At 31.8% G+C, this 23,866-nt stretch overlaps 3 protein-coding genes across 3 annotated transcripts; 2 read left to right on the forward strand and 1 right to left on the reverse strand.

Annotated features, from left to right (window-relative positions):
* Window positions 1–6,081: 6,081 nt before the first annotated feature.
* LOC112689933 lies at window positions 6,082–8,773 on the reverse strand. Its single transcript, XM_025563815.1, has 3 exons — window positions 8,707–8,773; window positions 7,583–8,650; window positions 6,082–7,391 (listed from the first exon to the last, which is right to left on the reverse strand). The coding sequence occupies exons 1-3, from the start codon at window positions 8,771–8,773 to the stop codon at window positions 6,082–6,084; spliced, it is 2,445 nt and encodes an 814-aa protein (XP_025419600.1).
* A 5,873-nt stretch (window positions 8,774–14,646) lies between these two features.
* Window positions 14,647–15,549, forward strand: LOC112689934. Its single transcript, XM_025563816.1, has one exon. The coding sequence runs from the start codon at window positions 14,647–14,649 to the stop codon at window positions 15,547–15,549; it is 903 nt and encodes a 300-aa protein (XP_025419601.1).
* Window positions 15,550–22,600: 7,051 nt separating this feature from the next.
* Window positions 22,601–23,824, forward strand: LOC112689935. Its single transcript, XM_025563817.1, has one exon. It carries the CDS (start codon window positions 23,087–23,089, stop codon window positions 23,822–23,824), a length of 738 nt encoding a protein of 245 aa, XP_025419602.1. The 5' UTR covers window positions 22,601–23,086.
* Window positions 23,825–23,866: the final 42 nt, after the last annotated feature.

A 23,866-nucleotide genomic window follows, 5' to 3' on the forward strand; every position in this document is an offset into this window, starting at 1 on the left:
TATCATTACATTTAATTTTTACCAGATATTTTTTTGTTTTAGTCGCACTATATTTTCAATATATTTGTTTTACATTATATTATTTTTTCATTAGAATGGACGACGATCAAATTCGTTTACTTATCGAAAATAATGATGATGGAACTACTGAGTTTGAAGAAATCGGTGGCAGTGATGAAGAAGGAGTTGATGAGGTAGAATATATACATCATAATAGTGATTCTGAACAATCTTTAGACGGTGATTATGAAGATAATGGCACCTATTTATTTTCTAATTGGTCGAACTGACCGCAATTTATAGGGAGAGATGGTAAAACTTTTTGGAAATATTGTCCTCCACCAAAAAATAATAGAATAAGACGACATAATATAGTTAGACATGTACCTGGAGTAAAAGGGCTTGCTAAAAATGCAAATAGTGGTGAAGAATCGTGGAATTTATTTTTTCCAGATTCTATTTTGGAACAAATAGTTACATACACAAATATTTATCTTGACCGTATAAGACCAAAGTTTGATCGTTCACGTGATGCAAGACCGACTAGTCTAACAGAAATAAAAGCGCTAATCGGTTTATTATATTTAGCAGGTGTTTATCAGTCTTCTCATGTGAATATAAAGGACTTATGGGCTATGGACGGTACAGGTATTGAATATTTTAGATTATCGATGGGTATGAATCGCTTTTATTTATTACTTCGAGCAATTCGTTTTGTTGATATAACAACACGTGCAATGAGACAATCTGTGGACAATCTAGCACCAATGCGATCATTTTTTGAAGACTTTGTTAGAAGATGTCAAGACTATTATGAATTAAATAATTATGTTACAATTGATGAAATGTCTTTCCGAGGTCGTTGTCGTTTTAGACAATATATTCCTAATAAACCCGCAAAGTATGGTCTCAAAATAATTGCATTAGTAGATTCAAATACATATTATTCATATAATTTGGAAATATATGCAGGGAAGCAGCCAAATGGGTCATATCACGTAAATAACAGTGCTTGTAGTTCTTTTGGAAAGATTGATTAGGCCAATTTCTGGTTCAGGTCGAAATATTACGTGCGATAGTTGGTTTAGCAGTATTCCTCTCGCAGAAGACCTTTTCAATAACCATAATTTGACCATGGTTGAAACATTACGTAAGAATAAGAGAGAAATACCACCAATTTTTGTTCAAAAACTCAAAGAGTGGCCGATTGAAAGTAGTATTTTTGGTTTCCAAAAAAACATGACTTTAGTGTCATATAAACCTAAAGCTAATAAAATTGTTTTAGTTATATCAACTATGCATAATGATGATAGCATTGATACTGACTGTGCTAGATCAAAGCCTGAAATGATTAAATTTTATAACTCGACCAAAGGGGGAGTCGACACTGTTGACCAAATGAAAAGAAAGTATTCCGTCTCAAGAAACAGCCGGCGTTGGCCATTGACAATATTTTTTTCTTTTCTAAATATTGCGGGCATAAATAGCCAAATTATTTATGCTAGTAACACTAATGCAAAAATTGTTCGCAGAGAATATTTAAAATGTCTTTCAAAAGCATTAGTTTATAATTATATGTTGGAAAGAGTACAGATAAAAAACATTCCAATGAATATAAAAGTTCGAATACGTGAAATCACAAATGCTACAGAGGAACCAGTACAAAAGACGTCAAATGCTCCTGGAAGATGTACATTTTGTAATTGGAAAAAAAACCGAAAAACATCAAATTTGTGTAACGAGTGCCAATTATGTAAATATATATGTAAAGAACATACAGCGCCTTCGATTTGCCAAAATTGTTCACAACGAACGATGGAAGATGATTTTTTTTAGAATAAAATATTTTATATTATTAATAACCTAATTTAATAAAATTTATATGGAAGTTTAATTTTTTTTATATTATGTATCAATTAAATCATTTGACAATATTTCTTTATTTAAAAAATAAAATCAATAAAATAATTATAATTTCAATTTATCGAGTTTTAATTTAAATATTTCAATACACGGTCAAAAACACCGTGTGCGTGGAATCTCGTGAATATTTTTAATGCGTGTAATCTAGGGTTAAAGCAATGGGTGAATAAAATACTCTAAATACTTGACTGAGAAGGCCATAACTACTTTCTGCGGTTTTTCAAGTTCTCGACAAGCGATAATTGAAAATGGTTTATTCGTAATTTTTTCGGGCTTCTCCATGTGTGTATGATTGCATTATGTATGTCTCCAAACGAAACGCCAACATATGGTGACGTTTGATTTGAAGAAGAAAATTTCGTGTTAGGAAGAAAGTATTTTCTCTGTTTAATTAATTTAAATAAACTTGATTTTGAAAATATTCCACTGTCACCTTCTTTATCACATGAATCAATATCGACGTAAATAAATTTGTAGTCTTTGTAGTTAAAAAAATATAAACCATTTTTTCTTGGACAAAATAAACGAATGTATTTCCCATCGATTGATCCAACACAATTTGGGAAATTTCATTTTTCCCAAAAGTCCCGTGCGATTTGAATAATCGAAAAAATTTGATGGAGGTTTTAATAAAATACTAGGCAACCGTAAACTTATACTTTTCTAGACCAACTGTATGATACGAGTTATATAACTCTGAGATAATCGAAATGCGAATGCTAATGATCGCAATGATTCTCTTGTAGCCAGGTATGTATCTGTAAAAAAAAGTATATTTTGGATATACTATGAATGACTGTCAGGTACATAATGAATCTGAATTTATTTTATAGATGCCTCCTTTTTTTTTTTTTTTTAAATAATAACAATTAATTAATATAATTCTGAACTGAGACGTTTTTGTCTAGTGGATATTTTATATTATATTCATTTTGTTTTATGGTAATCGATAAGTTGAATTAATATTATATAATTACAACATAAATAGTTATTCTTGGTTATTAAATATGTAATTTCGTCCAAATTTGACCATAAAACTATTAAAAAAAATTGCGTGTTTATATTTTTGAGATTATTTGGTTACTGAATAACATACTAATGTGGAATCTTGTTTTACATATTCAATTCTTAGCTATAAAATTTGAATATTTCATCAATTAACTACAAAATCATTTTTAAATTTTAAATTTGATAATTGTCAAAAATCGAACTTTACATGCTTATAAAAAAAATTGTGCCTATATATTTTTAATATTTTTCAATTTCTATATTGTTACAATATATCAGGAGCCTTGTATTAAATTTTCAAGCTTTTTGACCTAACAAATAAAACTAAATAAATTGTAAACCGAGTATGTCCATAAACAGCTCAAAACGATTCAAAATATTTTAAAAATTTTATTGACTGTAGGAATCGATAAAATAAACGTATGATATAATTTTCACAGACATTTTAATTTCGCATTTGGATGAAATTTCATATTAAAACCAAAAATAATGATTTTGTATGTTTTTTTGTTGAAATTTAAAAATATTATTCGTGAATACATGAAACTTTTAGAGTATCTATATTATTATATTTTATACACATAGTGAGATTTTCAGCAAAGGTAATTTTTTTTAGCAATAATGAATTTAACCTATTTTTTTTTTTTATTGATCTAATAAAATGCCCGACAACTATGGTCATTAGCTACAAATATGAAATATACAATAGTTATTTACAATTTTTAGGTATTCTTATATATACATTGAGAGTTAACATTGAAATTACAGAATAGGTGAGGTTACATAGTGTAAAGTCAGGTTATATGTTATTATATTAAATTGTAAAGGCCTGTCAATTTCAGAAATTTTATCATCTTGAAGTTTTCTTCGGTGTTGGGTCCCAGTGCGGTGTCAAGTGATGAGTCTAGTCCGATGATTTGACGATCGCGTTGGAATTTTAGGCATTCAGTTATGATGTGTTTTACTGTTAGTTGGACACCGCAGACTTCACACGAGGGTGGTTCTTCCTTTGCCATTAGGTACCCGTGTGTAAGTCGCGTGTGTCCAATTCTCAATCGGTTTAGAACCGATTCTTCATTTCTTTTTAAAGAATTGTTAATCCACCTGTTGGTACATCTTTTTATAGTGTTGAGTTTGGTATTTTGCTGTTTCCAAGTATTGAGCCATTTGGTATTGGTTATGTGACTTATGTGCCTTTTGAGGTCGTTTAAGAAGGACCTGCTATATTTGCTATTTTGGGATTTATGGCAGCGATCTTGGCCTGTTTATCGGCTAGTTCGTTTCCTTCTATTCCGGAGTGCCCGGGGACCCATATGAGGATTATTTGTTTATTTTTGGATAAGGCTTCATTCAGATTGTTCAGTATTTTTGTAGCGATGTCACCGGGTTTGAACTGGTTTTTAATACTGTAGAGTGTATAACACTGAGTATTATATGCTTGGGATATTCATCGTCTATAACTGATTTGATCGCCTCTAGTATCGCTATGGCCTCGGCCGTGTATATAGAGCATGTGTTAGGTAACTTCATTAATATGTTTTTGCTTTTGAGTATTATTGAGATTCCTACTTGGTCCTGTGTTTTGGACGCGTCGGTGTATACTTCTTGATATTCCTTATAATTTTCTATTATACTTGGGAAGTATCTTTTAAACATTTCTGGGAACGTTTGTGTTTTTAAGAATGCACTGAGGTCGGTATTTATCTCGTATGGAGAAGTCCACGGAGGTGTGGACAGTTGTTCTCTTACAATTAGTTGCTTGAGATCAATGCCGTATTTTTCTAATTCATCATATGATTCGCTGTCTTCAAGTGGTGGGTTAGTATTGTTTGATCTATAGTATCTAGTTATATATTTAAGTGATAAGTCTTTTCTTTTAATCTCTGGTATGGGCTCGCCGGCTGTATTGTAGGTACTATAAATTGGGCTGCAGCGGAATGCGCCTATTGCTAGCCTGAGCCCGGTGTTGTTTGTGCTGTCTATTTTTTTAAGAATAGATTGTGATGCCGATTTGTATATATTTGAACCATAGTGTATTTTCGATTGGATAATTGATTTGTGAATTTTGATTAGTGTTCTAGATTTGCCTCCCCAGGATGTGTGTGAAAGTATTTTTAGAATATTTAATGATTGACTGGTTGAAGATTTAAGATAGTGTATATGTGTTTTCCATGCACGTCGGCAGTCGAAGAAGATACCTAGTATTTTTACTGATTTTTTAATGGGGATTTGCTTGTTATTGATTGTAATTAGAAGTTCACCAACTTTTCTCTTTTTAGTGAATATTATGAGGTTTGATTTTATTGGTGCGAATTTAAAACCTGTGTTTCTTGCCCATTCAACTAAATTATCAGTGGTTGTTTGGAGGTGTTTTCGTACTGAGCTTATATTGTTGCTGCGACATGAATAACTAAAGTCGTCGGCAAATAGATTGCATTTTGTGGGTAGCGAACAGCTTTGGGTGATATCGTCTATGGCTAAGAGAAATAGAGTAACAGATAATGCCGAACCCTGTGGTACTACGTTTTCTTGGGTAAATTCTTTGGATAAATGACCGTTTGCTTTAACCTTGAATCTGCGATCTTTTAAGAAGTCAGTTATTAAATCGAGTGTCTTTCCTTGGCATAATATTTGGTTTAGTTTGACTATGATGTTATGTCTCCATGTACAGTCGTATGCTTTTGAGATTTCGAGGTTGACTAGCCCCATTATTTGTTTTTTTTTTAAAAGTCTGGTTTATTTCATGGTTAATTTGAGTTAGGTTATCGATTGTGTTTTTGTTTTTTCTAAAGCCGTATTCATGTTTGGCTAAGTATTTATGTTTTTCTAGTATCCAAGTAAGTCTATAGTTAATGACTTTTTCCAATATTTTACACAAGGTGTTTATTATTATTATTATTATTATTATTATTATTTTATTATAATCAACGCCGGACGGCTTTTACAAAATTACAGACAAGAAGTACATAGATAACAATAAAAAAAAAACATATACAATATATATAAGACGCGTAACTTATACTAATTTATATTAGAGAGAAGAAAAAGAATTAGTAAGTAAGTAAAACCAAAAAAAAAACAACATGGTGTAAGTTATGTGAAAATGAAAAAATAAAAATAAAAAATGTGAGCCTTCGTACTTCATGTGGCTTAGTAGTCTATATGATTATTTGCATTATGCATCATCCTTATAAGTGGGGCATTCCTGGAGAAGTTCGATTTATTGGTGGGTATATAAAAATTACACTGAAGCCTAGTGTTACTAGGAATACGAAAGCTAAGTTCTCCAAGTAGTCTTGGGGCATCAACTTGACCTTCGATCAGACGCTGAATAAAAGTGATATCAAAATTATCACGCCTTACAGAAAGGGGAATTAGTCTCAGAACTTGGCTTACTGGCCCATAATCATGTGGCGGATGAGGAATGTTGAGGCAATAACCGGTGAAACGCATAAAACTGTTTTGTACACGATCAATCCGAGAAAAGTCAACTGTGGTATATGGTGACCAAACAATAGACCCATATTCAATGACCGAACGGACTAAAGCATTATAAAGAGCTAGAAAGCAGTCGGCAGAACTAAAATTAGTAGAGTGACGCCTTATGAATCCCAAAGCACGAAAGGCTTTGCTGGTCATATAATCAATATGAGGGCTAAAATTAAGAGAAGGTACAAATAAAATGCCTAAATCATGGACCTGGCTAACACGTTGAATAGATATACCATCAAGTCTATAGTCAAAAGATATCACTGCCTTAGAGCGATAGTAAGTCATGACTTTACATTTAGAGATATTAAGAGATAAATTAAACGTACTACACCAATTGGTGAATTTATCAAGGGTGTTCTGGAGAGTGAGGCAATCATTATTTGAGGTAATCGTGTGAAAAATTTTAGAATCATCAGCAAAAAGTAGGAGACGACAAGGGGAAACAACTGAGCACATAGTATTAATGAAAATATTAAATAATAAGGGACCTAAATGGCTACCTTGTGGAACACCGGACGATGCACAGAAGAGATCAGATGTCTTCCCGAAGAGGTTGACAAATTGTTGACGGTCACTAAGGTAAGATCTAAACCATGATAAAAGTGGCTCACCAACACCAAGTCTGTCGAGGATATAAAGAAGTGCATTGTGGTCTATGGAGTCGAACGTTTTAGAAAAGTCAGTATATATCACATCAACTTGATTACCTAATTCAAACGCCGCATGAAGGTAAGAAGCAAAAACTACATGACTAGTCGCAGTCGAGCGACCTGGAAAGAACCCATGTTGGTCAATTGATAAGGTGGTTAAGAAACAACGTTCGATTCGTTTCAGTACTATAGACTCAAACAGTTTAACCAGGAGAGGAAGGCCGGAGATGGGTCTATAGTTAGCGACATCAGCCGGATTCCCAGATTTGAAAATTGGCGTAACACGATTTATTTTCCACAAAGAGGGGAAAACACCTTCTGTAAGTGATTTATTAAAAATTAAAGTGACCGGTAAACTGAGAGAGGCACGGCAGTGATACAAAAGGTTAGCAGAAATGCCATCCGGACCAGAACTATGAACCTTTGAAAGAGAGTTAAGCGCTGTATTAACTTCATCAATCGATATAGATAATTTAGAAGGGAGGTGTGAAAATTGGTTGTTTGTAAACTCTCATCGGATAAATCATTGCAGGTAAATCGTGAGTCACTATAAACAGATGAGAAATGAGAAGCAAACAAAGAAGCAACTTGGTCACTGGAGGCCTTAGACTTCCCAAGATGAACCTCATCTGGTATTGTAGAGACACCACGTTTACTACGAACAAATTTCCAAAATGATTTAGGATCTACACATAGACGATTCTGTATGTTACGCAAATAGTGACTATAGAGACACCTCGATTCAAATTTACATTGGGCGCGTAGTTGAGAGAAGATTGAATAACGATTAAGACCACCTAACATTTTATATTGTTTATGCGATTGTTTTTTCATAGCGAGAAGTTTCTTAAGCTTACTTGAGACCCATATAGGAAAAGTAGAGTTCCGAAAATTTCGTAATGGAACGCATTCACGAATACAATCGAGCAGTGTTTTCTGTAAAAAATCAACAGAAAGGTCAGCGGATTTTGTATCTAAGGCGTTGCACCAATCAGTGATCTCAAGTCTATGAATAATCCTCTCATAGTTAGCATTTTTGAAATCATAATATGTGTGTTGAGCGTCAAGCATAGGAAGGGCTGAAGGAACGGGACAGGAAATAGACAGTGCTGGGTGGTAAATGTCACATGGAACTAATAAATCTGTGGCCTGCTGGACTATGGTGGATTCATAACTAGAGAAAATTAGGTCAAGAAGAGATCCAGAGTTATTGGGAATTTGGTTCTTCTGGACGAAGTGAAGGAAACTAAACTGATCGCCTACAAGACGGACCTTATCAGTTATATTACCTGTATAGACAAGATCCGAACCACAGATGGACCACTCAACATTGGGCAAATTGTAGTCACCACATACTAAACCAAGATCAAAATTATAAGATCTCCATACCTGGTCTAAGGCCTCAGCATGACTCTCATACACAAACAAATTTGTACCAGGAGGTAAATATACTCCAGCTAAAAATACTGAGAGACCACCGGCTAGAGTGAGGAGAACAAAAACTTGCTCACAAGTGTCGAATGAAGTCGTAATTAAGGTTGGTCTTAGCTCTTTCTTGACAGCAATTAATGAACCTCCTCCTCAACGACAGTTACTTGTGCGTACATTTCTGTCACACCTAAAGATTAAATACCCATCAAAATATAATTCAGAATTAGAGATGTCATCCGAAAGCCAAGTCTCAGTAAGAATATAAGCATCATAAGATAATAAAATAAAATTAGTTCGGAGATTAAACAATTTACTACGAAGGCCACGCACATTTTGGTAGTAAATTTTAAAACAATGATCAATATTAGGCATAACATTAAAATTATTAAACTTATGGTAGGGTATAGAAGAAAAGTTAGTTTTAATATTATTTAATTTAGATAAAAATGAGTTAAAGGTAGAATGAGAAAAACGACAAAAGGTACAAGAAATATTATTTTTACAAAAAACATGCAAACCAGAGTTGAAATCCGGAACTAATGCAAATGCTGAGTGGAACTCGGTCGATGATTGCTTCCTCCTCTGGGGTTCATGTTTTTTGGACCGGTTTTAATCACAGAAGGTACACCATTGACATATGAAATAGTAAAATCTGAAGAGCCACTTTCGATTTTACGTTGAAGATCGGAATGAGCTTTACGCAAAATTTCCCGTTCTAGCGTGGTTTTGTCCCGAATAATTCGAAAACCAGGTTCTGGTAGTAATCCATTCCGCGTTTGTGAATTAAAATTTAAAATAAGATGAGAAGCATCGGCCTTGGATTGGCAGATTATCTTCAAAGGTCTCGGTTTATTCGCTTTACTATTCCCTAGGCGTATTAGTTTAAGATTGGTTGGTACAGGTATAGTAATTTTATCAAGAAGATTGCTAAGTGTACGAAGATCATCATTAAATCTTAAAGCAGCGGTGTTGGCAGCGGACTCAGGCACTCCATATGCAATTGCATTAAATTCGATTTTGCTTCGTTCAGTAGATTCACGAAATATCACAGAAGACGAATCGACAGAGAGGACCGGACGTGATTCCAAGACATCAATTCTTGAACGGAGCACACCAATTTCAGCCCGGAAAGAAGCATTTTCAGTAACCAGATCTGATATTTGGGAAGTGAGTGTCGAAATGCTACTTTTAAGTTCACTAAATTGCGACGATTGAGAAGTAGAAAGCGAATTGATTGCCTTCATAATGTCAGAGGTAGAAGGAGATTTCTGAGCCTGTGCACGAGTATTTGAAGCCACGGGTGTAAGAGGCATAATTTGATGCAAGAGTATTGAAAAAAGAAATATATAAAAATGCTTAAAGATAGCTCCTTAAGACAAGAGAATACGACACAAAGTACAGTAATGTATTACAGCACGCAAGTTAAACCGGAGTTGAAACACAGGTGGATAATGAAAAAGCCCAGCGTTAAAGTCACCAAAAAACAGCTGACTGGTTTGTTGATAAGATGGTAGATGACAAGTTTGGGATGCCAAGTGATAAGAACGTACCTGATGTACACAAGCTGGCAGATGCAGTTTCTTTTGCACGATTCTTCTTCAAGTTAATCTATCGAGATGAAGCTTGAAAACATGTGTAGGTGGAAAAAGCACAAAGACGAAACGAATAAAAGCGAACGCAAAAAAAAGAGGTACTTACAAATGAGAAAAAAAATAAAAAAACTGGTAAGAGCAAGTGTTATCACTGTTATCTATATGATAACAGTTAGTTTAGGAGCGTTATTGGTCTGTATCCATCGGACTTAAACTTATCTTTTTCAGGTTTTGGAATTGGTATAACCGTACCATTTTTCCATGTACTTGGCCAAAAGCCTTCAGTGAAGATTCTGTTGAATATCGTTAAAGTTAATTTTAGGGAGTTTGGCCCGAAGTTTTGTATAAAAATGTACGGTATGCTATCAGGGCCGGGGCTATGGCTTTTGCATTTTGTTAGAGTGAATATAATTTCTTGCATAGTGATTGGTAGGTTTAATTGGATTTGGTCTATTTGGTTTTGATCTAAAGTGTTTGGAATAGTTTCTTTTTCGCGTTTATGTTTGTAAGTTTGAAATTGTGTCGTATAATTGGTATTACTGCTATTTTGAGAGAAATATTCCCCCAATTGGTTTGCTACTAGTTCTTCGTTAATTAGTGTGTCGGTGTTCATATTAATCAGATTGATTTTTCTATTTCTATTTAGTCCTTTAAGGGATTGGATTTTATTCCATACTATTTTCGTGTCGGTTTTTTCATTTATGCTGTTTGTGAAATTTTTCCAAGATGTCTTCTTGCTGGATTTTATCAAATATCTGGTTTTTGCTCTATGTTTTTTAGTTCTATGAGGTCTTCTTGGGTTTTTGAGAGTTTTAATTGTTTTATTTAACCTATTATAATAGATACTAATGCCTAATACTAAAATTAATTACTTTAATCACAATAATTTCATCAAATATATTTATAGTAATACCTAATATTTTAATAGCCAGATAGACTGTCTTCGCTCAGAATCGTTTTTCGTATACAATGATATTATATCATTGAATTCAAATTTAATACCATCTATTACAGTAACCTACTTGCAACCTAATGTATAGCAGTGCGAAATCCACTTAACCGCTTTTTTTATTTCTATACAGTTGACGATTGTAAAAAGTGTTGGCGAAACATAAAAGATACATATGATAGGCAAAAAAGAAGCAGGCAGATGGGTACAGGATCAGCTGCTAAAAATAAGCCTTCTAAGTGGCAGCTTGATGATATTATATTTTTTCTTGACATGGTAGTTTGTTTACGAAAGACAGTTAGATATTTTTTCAGCAAACTCATAGCTATTAGGAATAAAATGTTTTGTTTTCAGTAGTATGTCAAATTTATCAGCTGAAAACATTGATGATGAAAACAACCAGAGTTATGTGGCAGATAAATTAGAAACATTCGATGATAGTATGCTATCTAAACAAAATTACTAGGCAAATGAACCAAATCAATCGTGTTTGACCGTCGAACCAAAAACCACTCAACATAAACATAAACTTTCCACTGATTCAAAAAAAATATGAAACAAAGCAATGCCTTGGTGGAAATTTTAAACAAAAGAAGCGACGAAAAGAAAAAGTTGATGGATGAACTTACAATTATTGAAGATGACAATCCAATTGATGTTTTTGTTTTGTTGGTACACTTCGAAAAAATATAAATAGTTCTTTATCTTTCATTATTCATAATTTTTTTGATTTAGGCAATTTTTTTAAAAATTTTTCTTATGGTAATGGCAAATGAAATGTTCTATCAACAATTTTTTTATTTAACATTCTATGAGGTTTATTTTGACTCGATACTATACCCATTTTAGTTACAATTTGATATGTTTTTTCTCTTTGAATTAATAATTTTTAAAAATCATTAAGATTTATTTTTTAATTTAGTGTCGTCGGTATAAACGAATTATTGAGTAAAGAAGTAGGCGGCAACTCATTTTTTCAAAAATATTTTAGGCAATAAGTACAAATGTACTTGCATGGAAAACTATTTTCCTTGACACATTGAATTTGAGATTTGAAACTTCCTTGTAAAGGATTTCTAAATTTTATTATTGTATGTAAACCTCTATTAAACATAAATTTTTTACACGAAATGCAGAATTCACTAAAAATGTTTAATGAACTTTTTTTCATCGCTTGATTCGCTGTTTTGTACTCACTTATTATTTTGTCTTGGTTTTTACATTGTTTTCTGTGTATTACGAAGGTATTACCTTTTGCTTTATACTGATCGACATATTTGTGTAATCAATCTATATCAGAATTTGTTAAACCATTTTTAATGTTGTTAATACGTGCATTAATACTTTTTATATTATAAATTAGTTTTTGTATGGTTCTCAAAAATGAATAGTGAGGCGATATATTGTTAATAAATAATAAATCTGTCGGATCAAAATTAATAGTGTAGCAAGAAAAGGGATGCCTCATGCTGTTTTATAATGTTGACAGTAACATATGTCCATTGATACGACGTATTTCAAATACATATATATATATATATATATATATATATATATATAGATGAAGATTTAATTTTACGATAAATAACATTTATACAACGCCACAATTTATTGTAATCATTTTCGTTACAACATTTTGGATTACATAACCACAAATTATTGTTTATATTTCAGGATTTAAATTACTTATTCCATTTTCGTCTATTGTAATAGCTTATTTGTTGTTTGTATTTTGTATATATGTGGGTTCAAAATAGTATGATTCTCTACCTACTGCTTGTATGTAATGATTATAGATCGGATTTTTATGTTTTTACTGAACGTATGCATTTGGATACGTTTTCTGGACGATTCATTTACCTATGAACTGATATACAAAAGTTTTTAGGGCATAAAAAAGAATGTTTTGAGGTTAAAGAATATTTTATAAAAAAATCTAATGGTTTATAAAAAATCCCAAATTTTTTTTATTATAATATATTATTTATCTTGACGAAAGGAATATTGATAAGAACTTATCATTGATAAGAAAGTAAATTAAAAATTATTATTCTCTATACGAGAATTATTATTATTATTATTCTCATATATTCTTTTATACTATTTTTATAGACGAACTATGATAAAAGTTCCCGCGTTTTACGGGGGTAGCATTTATCGTGTTCTACACACTTCACATTGTCCTATGCTTCTGCGCATGTGCGTAGACTACGCTAACTTCTCTATCTGTGATATACTGATATCACGAATTACAGAATACAGATATCAAATAATCTTTACAAATTTATTAATCATTTTAATTATTGTTAAGTCTTAACACGTTCACGACAACGAACATTTAGGCATAGGATAAAGTATTGCGTATTTAAAAAGTATATATATCTCATAAATAGTCGTAAATTTTTTTTTTTTTTCGTATATAATCTGTATAGATTTAAATATAATATTCCTGTTGAAATAAATATTTTGTCGTATTTATTTTATTGGTTTTGTTCGTGTATCACCAGTGACACACGACGGCTATATTTCAACCAATTCTATAAATAGTCGGGTGCGTCATTTGTGGCACACGTGATTCGTCCGTAATCGACGTTATCGAAAAAGATAATCGACCAAAATCGATTCTAATTTATTGATTTCCGTGCTAATTGCACAGCAAACAATTACTTGTGTGTGGTTGATAATTGTGTTTTGTTCGTGTAATAAATTTTTGTTACGTGTTGTATTTGTTGCTGATGGACAATGGATGGCAATGATATTGAAATGGCTTTGGACGAGTTTGACTCGAATTCTGACCTTTCAGATTTTGAATTCTCTGGAAGTGAGTACGTACCTTCGTCTATAGATTCTGAAGATACTAATATAGATTTCGATGAAATTACACCCCAAAATGTAAATATTTCCCACTCATTGGATGTTAAACTATCTGAAACGGTTGTTGATCCTGTTGACATACCTCAAGACAATGATCAACCACTACAAAATAGTTCCCCAGTGTTTCAACGTCCATCCGATGTCGTCCATGAGTGGGGAAACTGTACGGAGACAATTAGACGATTTCCTTTCAATGGGACATCTGGCCTACAAATAAATTTGAATGCTTTTGACCCTATGACTATTTACGAACAGTTCCTAACGGACGAAGTTATTGATCTAATTGTTATGGAAACAAATAGATTTGCCGAACAGTTTTTATCTAAAAATGAAGTGGGTAGAAGATCGTTGATGTACGGATGGCAAAACTGTGACAGAAATGAAATGAGGCGTTTCCTTGGCATAGTAATGCTAATGGGTATGTGTCCCTTGCCTAACATAAGGCTTTACTGGTCTAACAAAAAAATGTTCAAAAATGACGTTATTAAAAGTGTCATGTCCAGAAATAGATTTTAATGTATTTTGAAATGCCTCCACTTCCACGACAATGATGTTGTTGATACCTCTGAACCTCGGCTTTTTAAAATAAAGGAATTGTCTAATTTATTGAACACATGCTTCCAAAGTGTATATATTCCGGGAGAAAATATTGTTATTGACGAATCAATGATACCATGGAGAGGAAGGCTCGTATTTCGACAATATAATCCTCAAAAATCTCATAAATATGGAATCAAATTATACAAAATATGTACAACGTTTGGGTACACCCATAAGGTTAAAATTTATGCAGGAAAAAGTGATAGCACGGCTAATGGTTGGACATGCACAAAAAATTGTCTTGCATTTGATGAGTGATTTAGTGAATAGTGGCAGAACTCTGTATTGTGATAATTTTTATAACAGTGTTCCTCTTGCCAAAGAGCTATTGGATAAAAAAACTTATATTTGTGGTACTCTAAGAAAATATCGCAGAGGTAATCCAAAAGATTTGTGTTCAAGTAAATTGAAGAAAGGTGAAGTAAACGCTCAGGAAAATCAATTCGGTGTAAAAGTGATTATCTGGAAAGATAAACGAAATGTTTTGATGGCAAGTACTCGTTCGGAAGACGGTAAAAACCTTTTACCAACAGGACGGCGTAATCGTAACGGAGAACGTATATTCAAACCTTCAGCTGTACTTGCCTACAATTCTGCGAAGAAAGGAGTCGATTATTCGGACCAAATGTCAGCCTACTACACAGCATTGAGAAAAAGTACCAAATGGTATAAAAAAGTTGCATTCGAGCTTCTATTGGGTACAAGTGTTGTCAATGCTTTTGTAATTTTCAACGAGTTACGTGATAAGAAAATTGAAATGATTAATTTTAGAGAAGAAATTGTAAACCGGCTTTTGGCATCTGCAGCTGCACCTCAACAACTTTTGGTCACTGCATCCCGACAACATTTGCGAAAAAAATCCCAAAAGCACGAGTTAATGCAAAGACCAGGTCCAGCAAAAACTTCTAGAAAACGATGCTTGCCTTGCTATACGAAAATGAGCAATGAAAAAGGATCAAAAGAAGCAAGAAAAAATTCAAAACGCATTGTAACCTACTGTAATGGATGCGAGGAAAAGCCTACAATATAGTCTGCAGTATTTCAATGAAAAACACACATAAATTTCAATTTAATAATATTTTAATTTGGTAAATTTTTTCTTGACACTATTTTCTACACACATTGTTTTTTTTTTTATTATTCTATGTATTTCATTATAAACAAACACGTTTTGGTATTTAATAAAATTTTTTTAAAAAAGAAAACTTTTCTTAATTTTTTAAACTTTTCTTTATCAACAATAAAGGTTACTTAAGAAAAAAAAATATTATGTAGTAGTAAAAAATCTAACGTTTTCAAGGTTACTATAACGAATAGAATAATGGTCGTACTACACAAAACAAGGTCTGAAATATGGTCATTACTTAAAATGTGGTCATATAAACTCATGAAATGAGTGTGTCACGAGTGACACACGGTGACTATTTCTATCACAAGAGTGCGTCACTGGTGCCACACTATAAAACGGTTTGGAAAATGCAGCGTGCGTCACCAGTGACACACGTTGTTGTGGACGTGTTAAGTGTATTATTACTACAACTACTAACTACTAGTGCAGCGTTGCTCAACTAGAAGGTCGCGACCCCCAGGGGGGTCTCAAACACTTTGATTTGGGGTCACGTAGGTCAAAAATAATAAAACGCTGATTTACAAAATGTAAATTCAAATAAAATTTTTACCTAATATAGATGGAGGGGAGGTCACGAAGTGATTGACCATATTTTATACCTATTTTGGAGGTCACGACACTAAAAAGGCTGAGAAACAATGTACCAGTGCATTAAGTGTCAAGTTTTAGTGTATGTCTTGGTAAATTAAAATGCCGAAAATCTCCTACATTTTATAAACTACTACTTTTATTTGTTTTTTCAGTATTTAAAACATTTTTATGAAAAACAATATTTTTTCATAAAAGAATATTTTGATGAAATTATAGAGCAATATGAGGGTAACCGTCGTTTGATAATCATGGAACTGAGTAATGAGTTCCAAATCTCATTTGGATCAGTTCAAACCATAATGACGACTGATTTAGACATGAGAAGAGTTGCAGCCAAATGTGTCCCAAAACTGCTTTGTATCACGATAATGCACCCAACCAATTCAGGTCATGTTGAGCAGCAATTTTTGGTCAAACATGATATCCTAGTTGTTTTTCAACCCCTCTATTTACCAAACCTAGCTCCATGTGATTTTTTTTTTATTCCCAAAGATGCTACCAAAAAATAAATACCTAATTAGTAATTGATCTTCAGAGGCCGTGTTGGTAAAAGTGAAAAATATACAACGCTCAAGAGTTGGCGTTGTGCGCCTTATCGCCCCTGTCCCGACAGACCATAATCACGCCTATCGTCTACGCGACAAGATCCGCGCTTCATAATCGCGGGAGCGGTACATTATTATTTCACTGACGGTCGATCGGAACGTTTCACAAAAATGTAGTTGACCGTTGTCACCAGTGCTCGAATTGGAAATATAATAGAAGGGGTGCTAAAGAACTTATAAAAATTTAGCGTTCCACTCAATGATTTAAACCAAACTATCCCGTGGGGGGCTTTGCCCCCCACACCCCCCAAGTAATATTATTAACACCAATCAAACAATCATTAAAACTATACAAATTGTACACTACAACCTTATGGTACCTTACAAATATTATTGAATTACAAACAAATATTTTATTTTATTTAAAATACAATAGGTATATAATTATTTAAATTTTTAATACATTCCACAGCTCTGCATATGAATGGTTCTTTTCGTTATTTTGTCGCTTAGGGCAGTTAACTTCGTCAGCACATCGTTTGCCCTTTTGTATCCATGATAAAACATAGGGCTCAGGTACAAACATGTGCACTGGTGGCCCTACACAATTAATCAGAATTAGAAAAGAAATACTTTTTGGGTTCAAAGCATTTCTTTTAGTAGTAACTATATTGTTCATTGAACTGAAAGCTCTTTCGCATTCACTGGATGATATTGCTACAGTTTTAATTGCAGTTAATAATGGTCTCAAATCTAAAACAGTTGAACTGTCCTCGAGATCTTTAAATTCCCGAAATCCATTTATCGCTTCTTTTGTTTTAGGACCATAATTTTCAGTAATTGAATCGAAAACCATTATTATACGTTGAATACAACAATTTGCTTGAGTCAATGTATGACTTCTATTTTGAAGTGATGTAGACAAGTCAGCTAATTGACATAAGGCGTCATACATTATAACATACCTATAACATAACAGAAAAAAATTTAATTAAATTACATATTTAGATTATAATTAATTTAATTTAAATTCAAAATAAAAAATTTACTTACCAAGATTGGAGAAAAATTCAATTGACGCAAAATGTCTTTTAAGTCCCGAGTATTTCGTCTTTTCTTTTGAAGTTCTTAAACCATCATTAGCAGTAGTTGTGTAGTGTTGGTATAGTGCGGGAAAGTTGTTCCATACAGCTTTTATTGTACTTTCACTTGATGCAACCCATCATATGGTAAACATTTTTCCGATACGTAGTAAAAAATTATGTTCCATAGTTACAGCACACATAATGAAGCTTATTCATGTTTTTTGGTATACAGAGCATACAATTTTTCAATGAACAGTTGAAAATTATTAGTACCACTAACTTCTTTTAAGGTATTACCATTGATTATAAATAGTATAGATAGTATAATCTATAATATATAGATAGATAATAGATAGCTCACTGCAATACAAAATATGGTGCGCAGAAAATATTTCCGATAGAGGGCGATAAGGAATTTCATTTATAATAAATAATAATTAAGAGGACGTCGATGGTGTATTTTGAATGTATAAAACAAGCCACGGCTCTATGCTCACAACACAATGCACAGATACCGTAGAAACATGGTTTTAACTCCAATAGTAAGATCATGACTTATACTATGCTTCCTCGATGAGTTTTTTTAAAAAAAATGTTTTGGCTATTTTTTACGTGAAGTGAAAAAATATAAAAACTGACATTTTTAAGTTTGAATATTGGTTGATATATTAAATCAATCAAAAAAATCTCTTCGAGGAAGCATAGCTTGATATCTCTCCTTTCAACAGAATTAGACACATTCCTTCTAAGTAAATTATTGAAGGAGCTTTAACTATAGAGCGAATGATAGTTTTTTTTTAAATTTATAAAAATGTTTAAGCCAACAAGTGCTACGCCTATCAGCAAACGAAAGAACTGGTTTATTCGGGTCGGGTTACGGCAAACAGGGTACGGGGTATATATATAAATATATATATATATATTTGCAGACGGGCAGAACCCGTATAGTAGGCAAAATGGTTTATTATCTACTGTCTTGACTAATTGAAGAATTCCTAGTATACGATCGCTAATAATAATTTATACTATACAACTACTACAATAAGCAATAATGAGCTGTCCTATAATAAACAATTAGGTATTATACACACCGTGGTGGGAATAATATTATAAGATATGAAATATATGAATTATAATTTTATTGTCATTTGTTGTGATTGATTGAAAAATTGCAAACGTTTGGTGAAATTTGTTAGTACATTTTAATTTTCCATAAAGAAGTTGAACCTAAACGTCCTAAACACTGAAATATTATTTATTACAAGGAATGGTTCAAAAAATAAGTCGAACATATACTTCTGTTCGAAGTATGCACAAGTCGAAAAGTTTAGCATCTCGGATAAAAAAACTTAGTGCTATGAGAGGCTAAGTATAAATATATAATAAATAAGTATCTATATAATACAGTAAACTACTAAAGCAGTATCTAAAATTAAAAAATACTGGAAATTAATTTTGACTAATTAGTGTTTTTTTTTTGTTTTAGGCCAACTACTAATGTTAAATGACTAGGTATTTAGTAAGTCACGTATATTTATCTATTTACGGCATATTTAACAACTAAAAAATGTATAACATACAAAAAAAACACACAGCGTTGTAAAAATAATACATAATATATCATATCACTACGCTTAGAATCTAAAATATTTTTCGTACCAATACTTTTATAGCCAAAAAAAAAAAACAATTATTGGATGATTTAATAGACTTGGTAAACGATGAAGATGTACAAAATAATATACCGATATCAAATAATGATATACTAAATACTAACGAAATTGACATGTCTGGAATAAATATTCTTTACGACGAGAAAAGTCAAGGAAACTGCAGTACATCATTTTTCGATGAAAATTGTGTAGCCATTCCTTATGATAAACATTCAACTCCAGTTTCTAATTTTAAAAAGTATACCTATTTATACAATTCAAATTTAAGTATTATTTTAATAATTGTAAAATAATTTATATTATTCCTTATACGTATTAGGAGTGATTTTACTATAAATACTGGTGGAAGTAATAATAATGACAAGTTGTCTACTATTGACACACAAATTGATGAATTTACTAACACGTAAGTTAATCTCTCGACTTTATTTGACCTACCTAATATCAAAATTTAAAATATTAATTATGAAACCAATATTTGGAAAACTACAGTGAAACGTCTGATGAAATATCCGGCAAAAGAATCGTCAACGTATCTTACCTTTTTGAACAAATACAAAATACTTACAAGTATTTTAAATATGATAGGTTCATTTAGAGACTTACTTATAAATGAAGCCAAAAACTGTGATAAAACTACTGACAAGAGATATACAAAAGAAATTAAACAATTGGGATTAACTTTGAACTTTTATTCTCCTAAAGCATACAATTTTTGTCGATAACTAAATTCTTAGAAATAATTTTTTTTTTATAAAAATGGATATTTAATAGTAATTAAGTATTTTTTATGTCTAACATTAATTATTTTTAACATTTTTCATAGGTCAGTATTAAGTTTACCTCATCCATCATCATTGACTAATTGGATATCGTCTATTAATGCAGATCCTGGATTTTTCCGAGAAGTTTTTATGTTTATTAAAAAACGTATTTCTTCTGAAGATCTTGACTGTAATTTGGTGTTTGATGCAATGGCCATACATAAGTAACTTATTTATGATGCTAGTACAGAAAGGTTTTTAGGTTATTGTGATTTTGGTGATATTCAAGTAGAAGTACAAGAAATATTAGCTACTGAAGCACTTGAGTTTATGTTAGTATGGTTAAATGGCAAGTAGAAATTTCCTATTAGATATTTTATTCAAGCTAAAAGCACAGCAACAGTTCAAGGTGGGCTTGTTCAAACTGCCACAACTATGGCAAATGAAGCCGGTGTATGTGTATAATCGGTAACATGTGTTGGAACATCCACTAATCTGTCAACAATGACTCAATTAGGGTGTAAAATTAATGGCTTTTATTCTGAAATAGTAGAATTCTTTACTGTCCCAGGAATAGAAAAAAAGGTATTTAACTTGGATTTATACCCAAAGAAAAATCACATCAGTGTTTAAAATTATGTATAGGTGTGTTTTGTACCTGATGCAACATTAAGCTAGCTCAAAATGCATTTATCAACGTATAGACGTTTTAAATGTAATGATAATGTGATTGACTGGAAATATTTACAAAATCTACAAAAAATTAATTAATAATAATTTATAAAATATATAAATATATTAATGTATTTTTAATATATTATACATAAATACATGTTATAATAATATTTAAATAAATATTATTATCATAATTGATTTGTCATTAAACTATGATTCAGTTTTATAAATCTTTATAAATTCTTCAACTTGCTTTGCTTGCTTATATATTTAAAGCTCACGAAAATATTGGCTTAAATTTAGCTAATAAACTAACTGCTACACATATAGAATGGCAGAAAAATATTATGAAAATTAAGCTGGCTTGCCAGACTTTAAGCTCATCCATCGCTGATGCTTTAGAATTTTTGCAGAGTTTGAATGAATTTTATTTTAAGAACTGTAATTCTTAATTATAACTTTTAAATGTTAACCTAAATAATTTTAATCAATCATCATTATTTTAAATTTAGGTACAGAAACAATTAAATTTATCAGAACTGTGAATAGAATATTTGATTTCTTAAACACTCGAAATCCTAAAATGGTAAAGGTTATAAAAAACCTTTTTACAAAAATGAAATTGAAACTATGAAGAAAACTATTATACCATTAGTGATTACCAAGGCTCGGAACTTTAGGCATTTGCATATTTGTTTAGAAAGTGCATATTGAACTTCTGGTTCGATACAAATTTGATCCATGCTACGTATATTTCAAATATAAAAATTTTTGTTGCATAATTTTGCATATTTCGTCATTTTTTGTACGAATTAGCATATTTTACGTTTTAGAACATTTTTATGCATATTTCATAGATTTAACGAAAACAATTTTTTTTTTACATTTATACAATTTAATTATAGTTAACAAAATAAAATTAGATATTTTACAAAATAAATTTATCGAAAAATATGTCGTTAGATATTCTTATATTGCTCCCAATGCATTTAACAATAATATTATATAATCTCTAGTACTGAGAACTCGAAATAGTTACTGCCGACCGGCCGGCCCGTATTTATTTTTATCCAAATTTAACACGGCATTCATATATTTCATATATGAATCCTAGGAAATTTGTAAACAATTATGTTTAACCATTAGGTTGTTATCAGTATTTATACACCATATTAATTCTGTTCGTTGTAAATTAGTATTATTATTACAACTTGTAATACTACGGTCTACGTGCGTACCGGTTTCACTGTACAGTGCGAACTTCGAGTGCACATTAGTCAGTCGTCAGTATTAAGCCCGTCGGGTGTCGCAGTGATAATTTTATTTTTTTAATATTTCTGATTTAACGATACCTAAAGATAAGCAATCATTGTCACGACGCCTTAAATCTTTAAGCTCTGAGTTCGGTGAAGATGTATTCTCTATTGATAATGTAGTTCTATTTTGCAAACTTTGCGAAGTGAAAGTAGATCCCGAAAGACGATCTAGTATTACACAGCACATAAAAACAGAAAAACATCGTCGTGCTGTAGAACGTAAAATAAATCAAAAAACAGCCAACAGCCAACAGCTATTAACAAATCTAACGTCGAAAAAATCGACTTTTAATATGAATTTATGCAAAGCTTTTATATCAGCTAATATTCCGCTTAACAAGTTACAAAATACAGAGTTTCGTCAATTCTTACAGCTATACACACAAAAAGATGTCCCCACTGAATCGACACTTAGAAAGTTTTATCTTGATGATTGTTACGAGGAAATGATGAAAAACATAAGACAACGTGTGTTTTTAAAAAAAATTTGGATATCGATCGATGAAACGACTGACGCTGAGGGAAGACAAATTGCAAACGCCATAATAGGAACTCTAGAAGAAGATAGAGCAGGTGATATATTTTTATTAAATACCGACGCATTAGAAAAAACAAACCACTCTACCGTATGCAAATTTTTCGACAAATCGCTCAGTATTTTGTGGCCTGACGGAATCAAACACGATGACGTGTTATTATTTCTATCGGATGCGGCGCCTTATATGGTTAAGTGTGGGAAATCACTTAATGCGTTATATTCAAAAATGGTACATGTGACGTGCGCAGCGCATGGTCTCCATAGGACTGCTGAAGAGGTACGTGGACAATTTAGCACAATCGATAAAATTATATCGAATGTCAAAAAATTTTTTTAAAAAATCGCCATCGCGTGTTCAGATATTCAAGACACATGCCCCGAATATTCCCTTACCACCAGAGCCAGTTATCACACGCTGGGGCACGTGGCTAAATGCTAGCATTTATTACTGCGAATATTACAAACAAATTTGTGAAATTGTAGAAATGTTAGACTCAGAAGACGCTTTAAGTATAAAAATAGCAAAAAAAAATTTGGTAAAAACATGTGTCAAAAGTAATCTAGTATACATAAAATCAAATTTTAAAGTACTTTCAGATTCAATTTTAAAATTACAAAGAAAAAATATGCCTTTAGCTGAATCCTTAGATATTCTGGAAAAAGTTCAAGTTCAGTTACAAATGGCTCAGGGTTATGATGGGCAAAAAGTGTATAAGAAATTTGAAACGGTTTTAAACAAAAACAGCGGATTAAAAATACTAAAACAGATATCAAAAATAATTGGAGGAGAAAGTGACAACATGGATGATCTACATGAAGATCTTACCACAAATGATTTAAGTTTTTACAAGTTTGCTCCAATTACATCGGTTGATGTGGAGAGATCTTTCTCGATTTATAAAAATCTCTTGACGGACAATCGGAGATCATTTAAACTCGAGAACATAAAGAAACACCTCTTACTTCAGTGCAACACGGGTAAAAAATAACCTATCTAATTGTTTAAACATTTAATAATTCTAATTTTTTTT

This window comes from Sipha flava, unplaced genomic scaffold, assembly GCF_003268045.1.
Source record: "Sipha flava isolate LNK unplaced genomic scaffold, YSA_version1 484_pilon_pilon, whole genome shotgun sequence".
NCBI lineage: Eukaryota > Metazoa > Arthropoda > Insecta > Hemiptera > Aphididae > Sipha > Sipha flava.

Bases quoted from the DNA above. Each gene is read 5' to 3' on its own strand.
- LOC112689933 (XM_025563815.1), bottom strand. From the start codon at position 8,773: ATGCTTATATTCTTACTGAGACTTGGCTTTCGGATGACATCTCTAATT. The intron at 8,651-8,706 runs GTATTTAATCTT...GTCGTTGAGGAG, and splicing joins TCTGAATTATATTTTGATGG to GAGGTTCATTAATTGCTGTC. The intron at 7,392-7,582 runs GTTTACAAACAA...AATCACTTACAG, and splicing joins CAATGATTTATCCGATGAGA to AAGGTGTTTTCCCCTCTTTG.
- LOC112689934 (XM_025563816.1), top strand. From the start codon at position 14,647: ATGGAATCAAATTATACAAAATATGTACAACGTTTGGGTACACCCATA.
- LOC112689935 (XM_025563817.1), top strand. From the start codon at position 23,087: ATGGTCTCCATAGGACTGCTGAAGAGGTACGTGGACAATTTAGCACAA.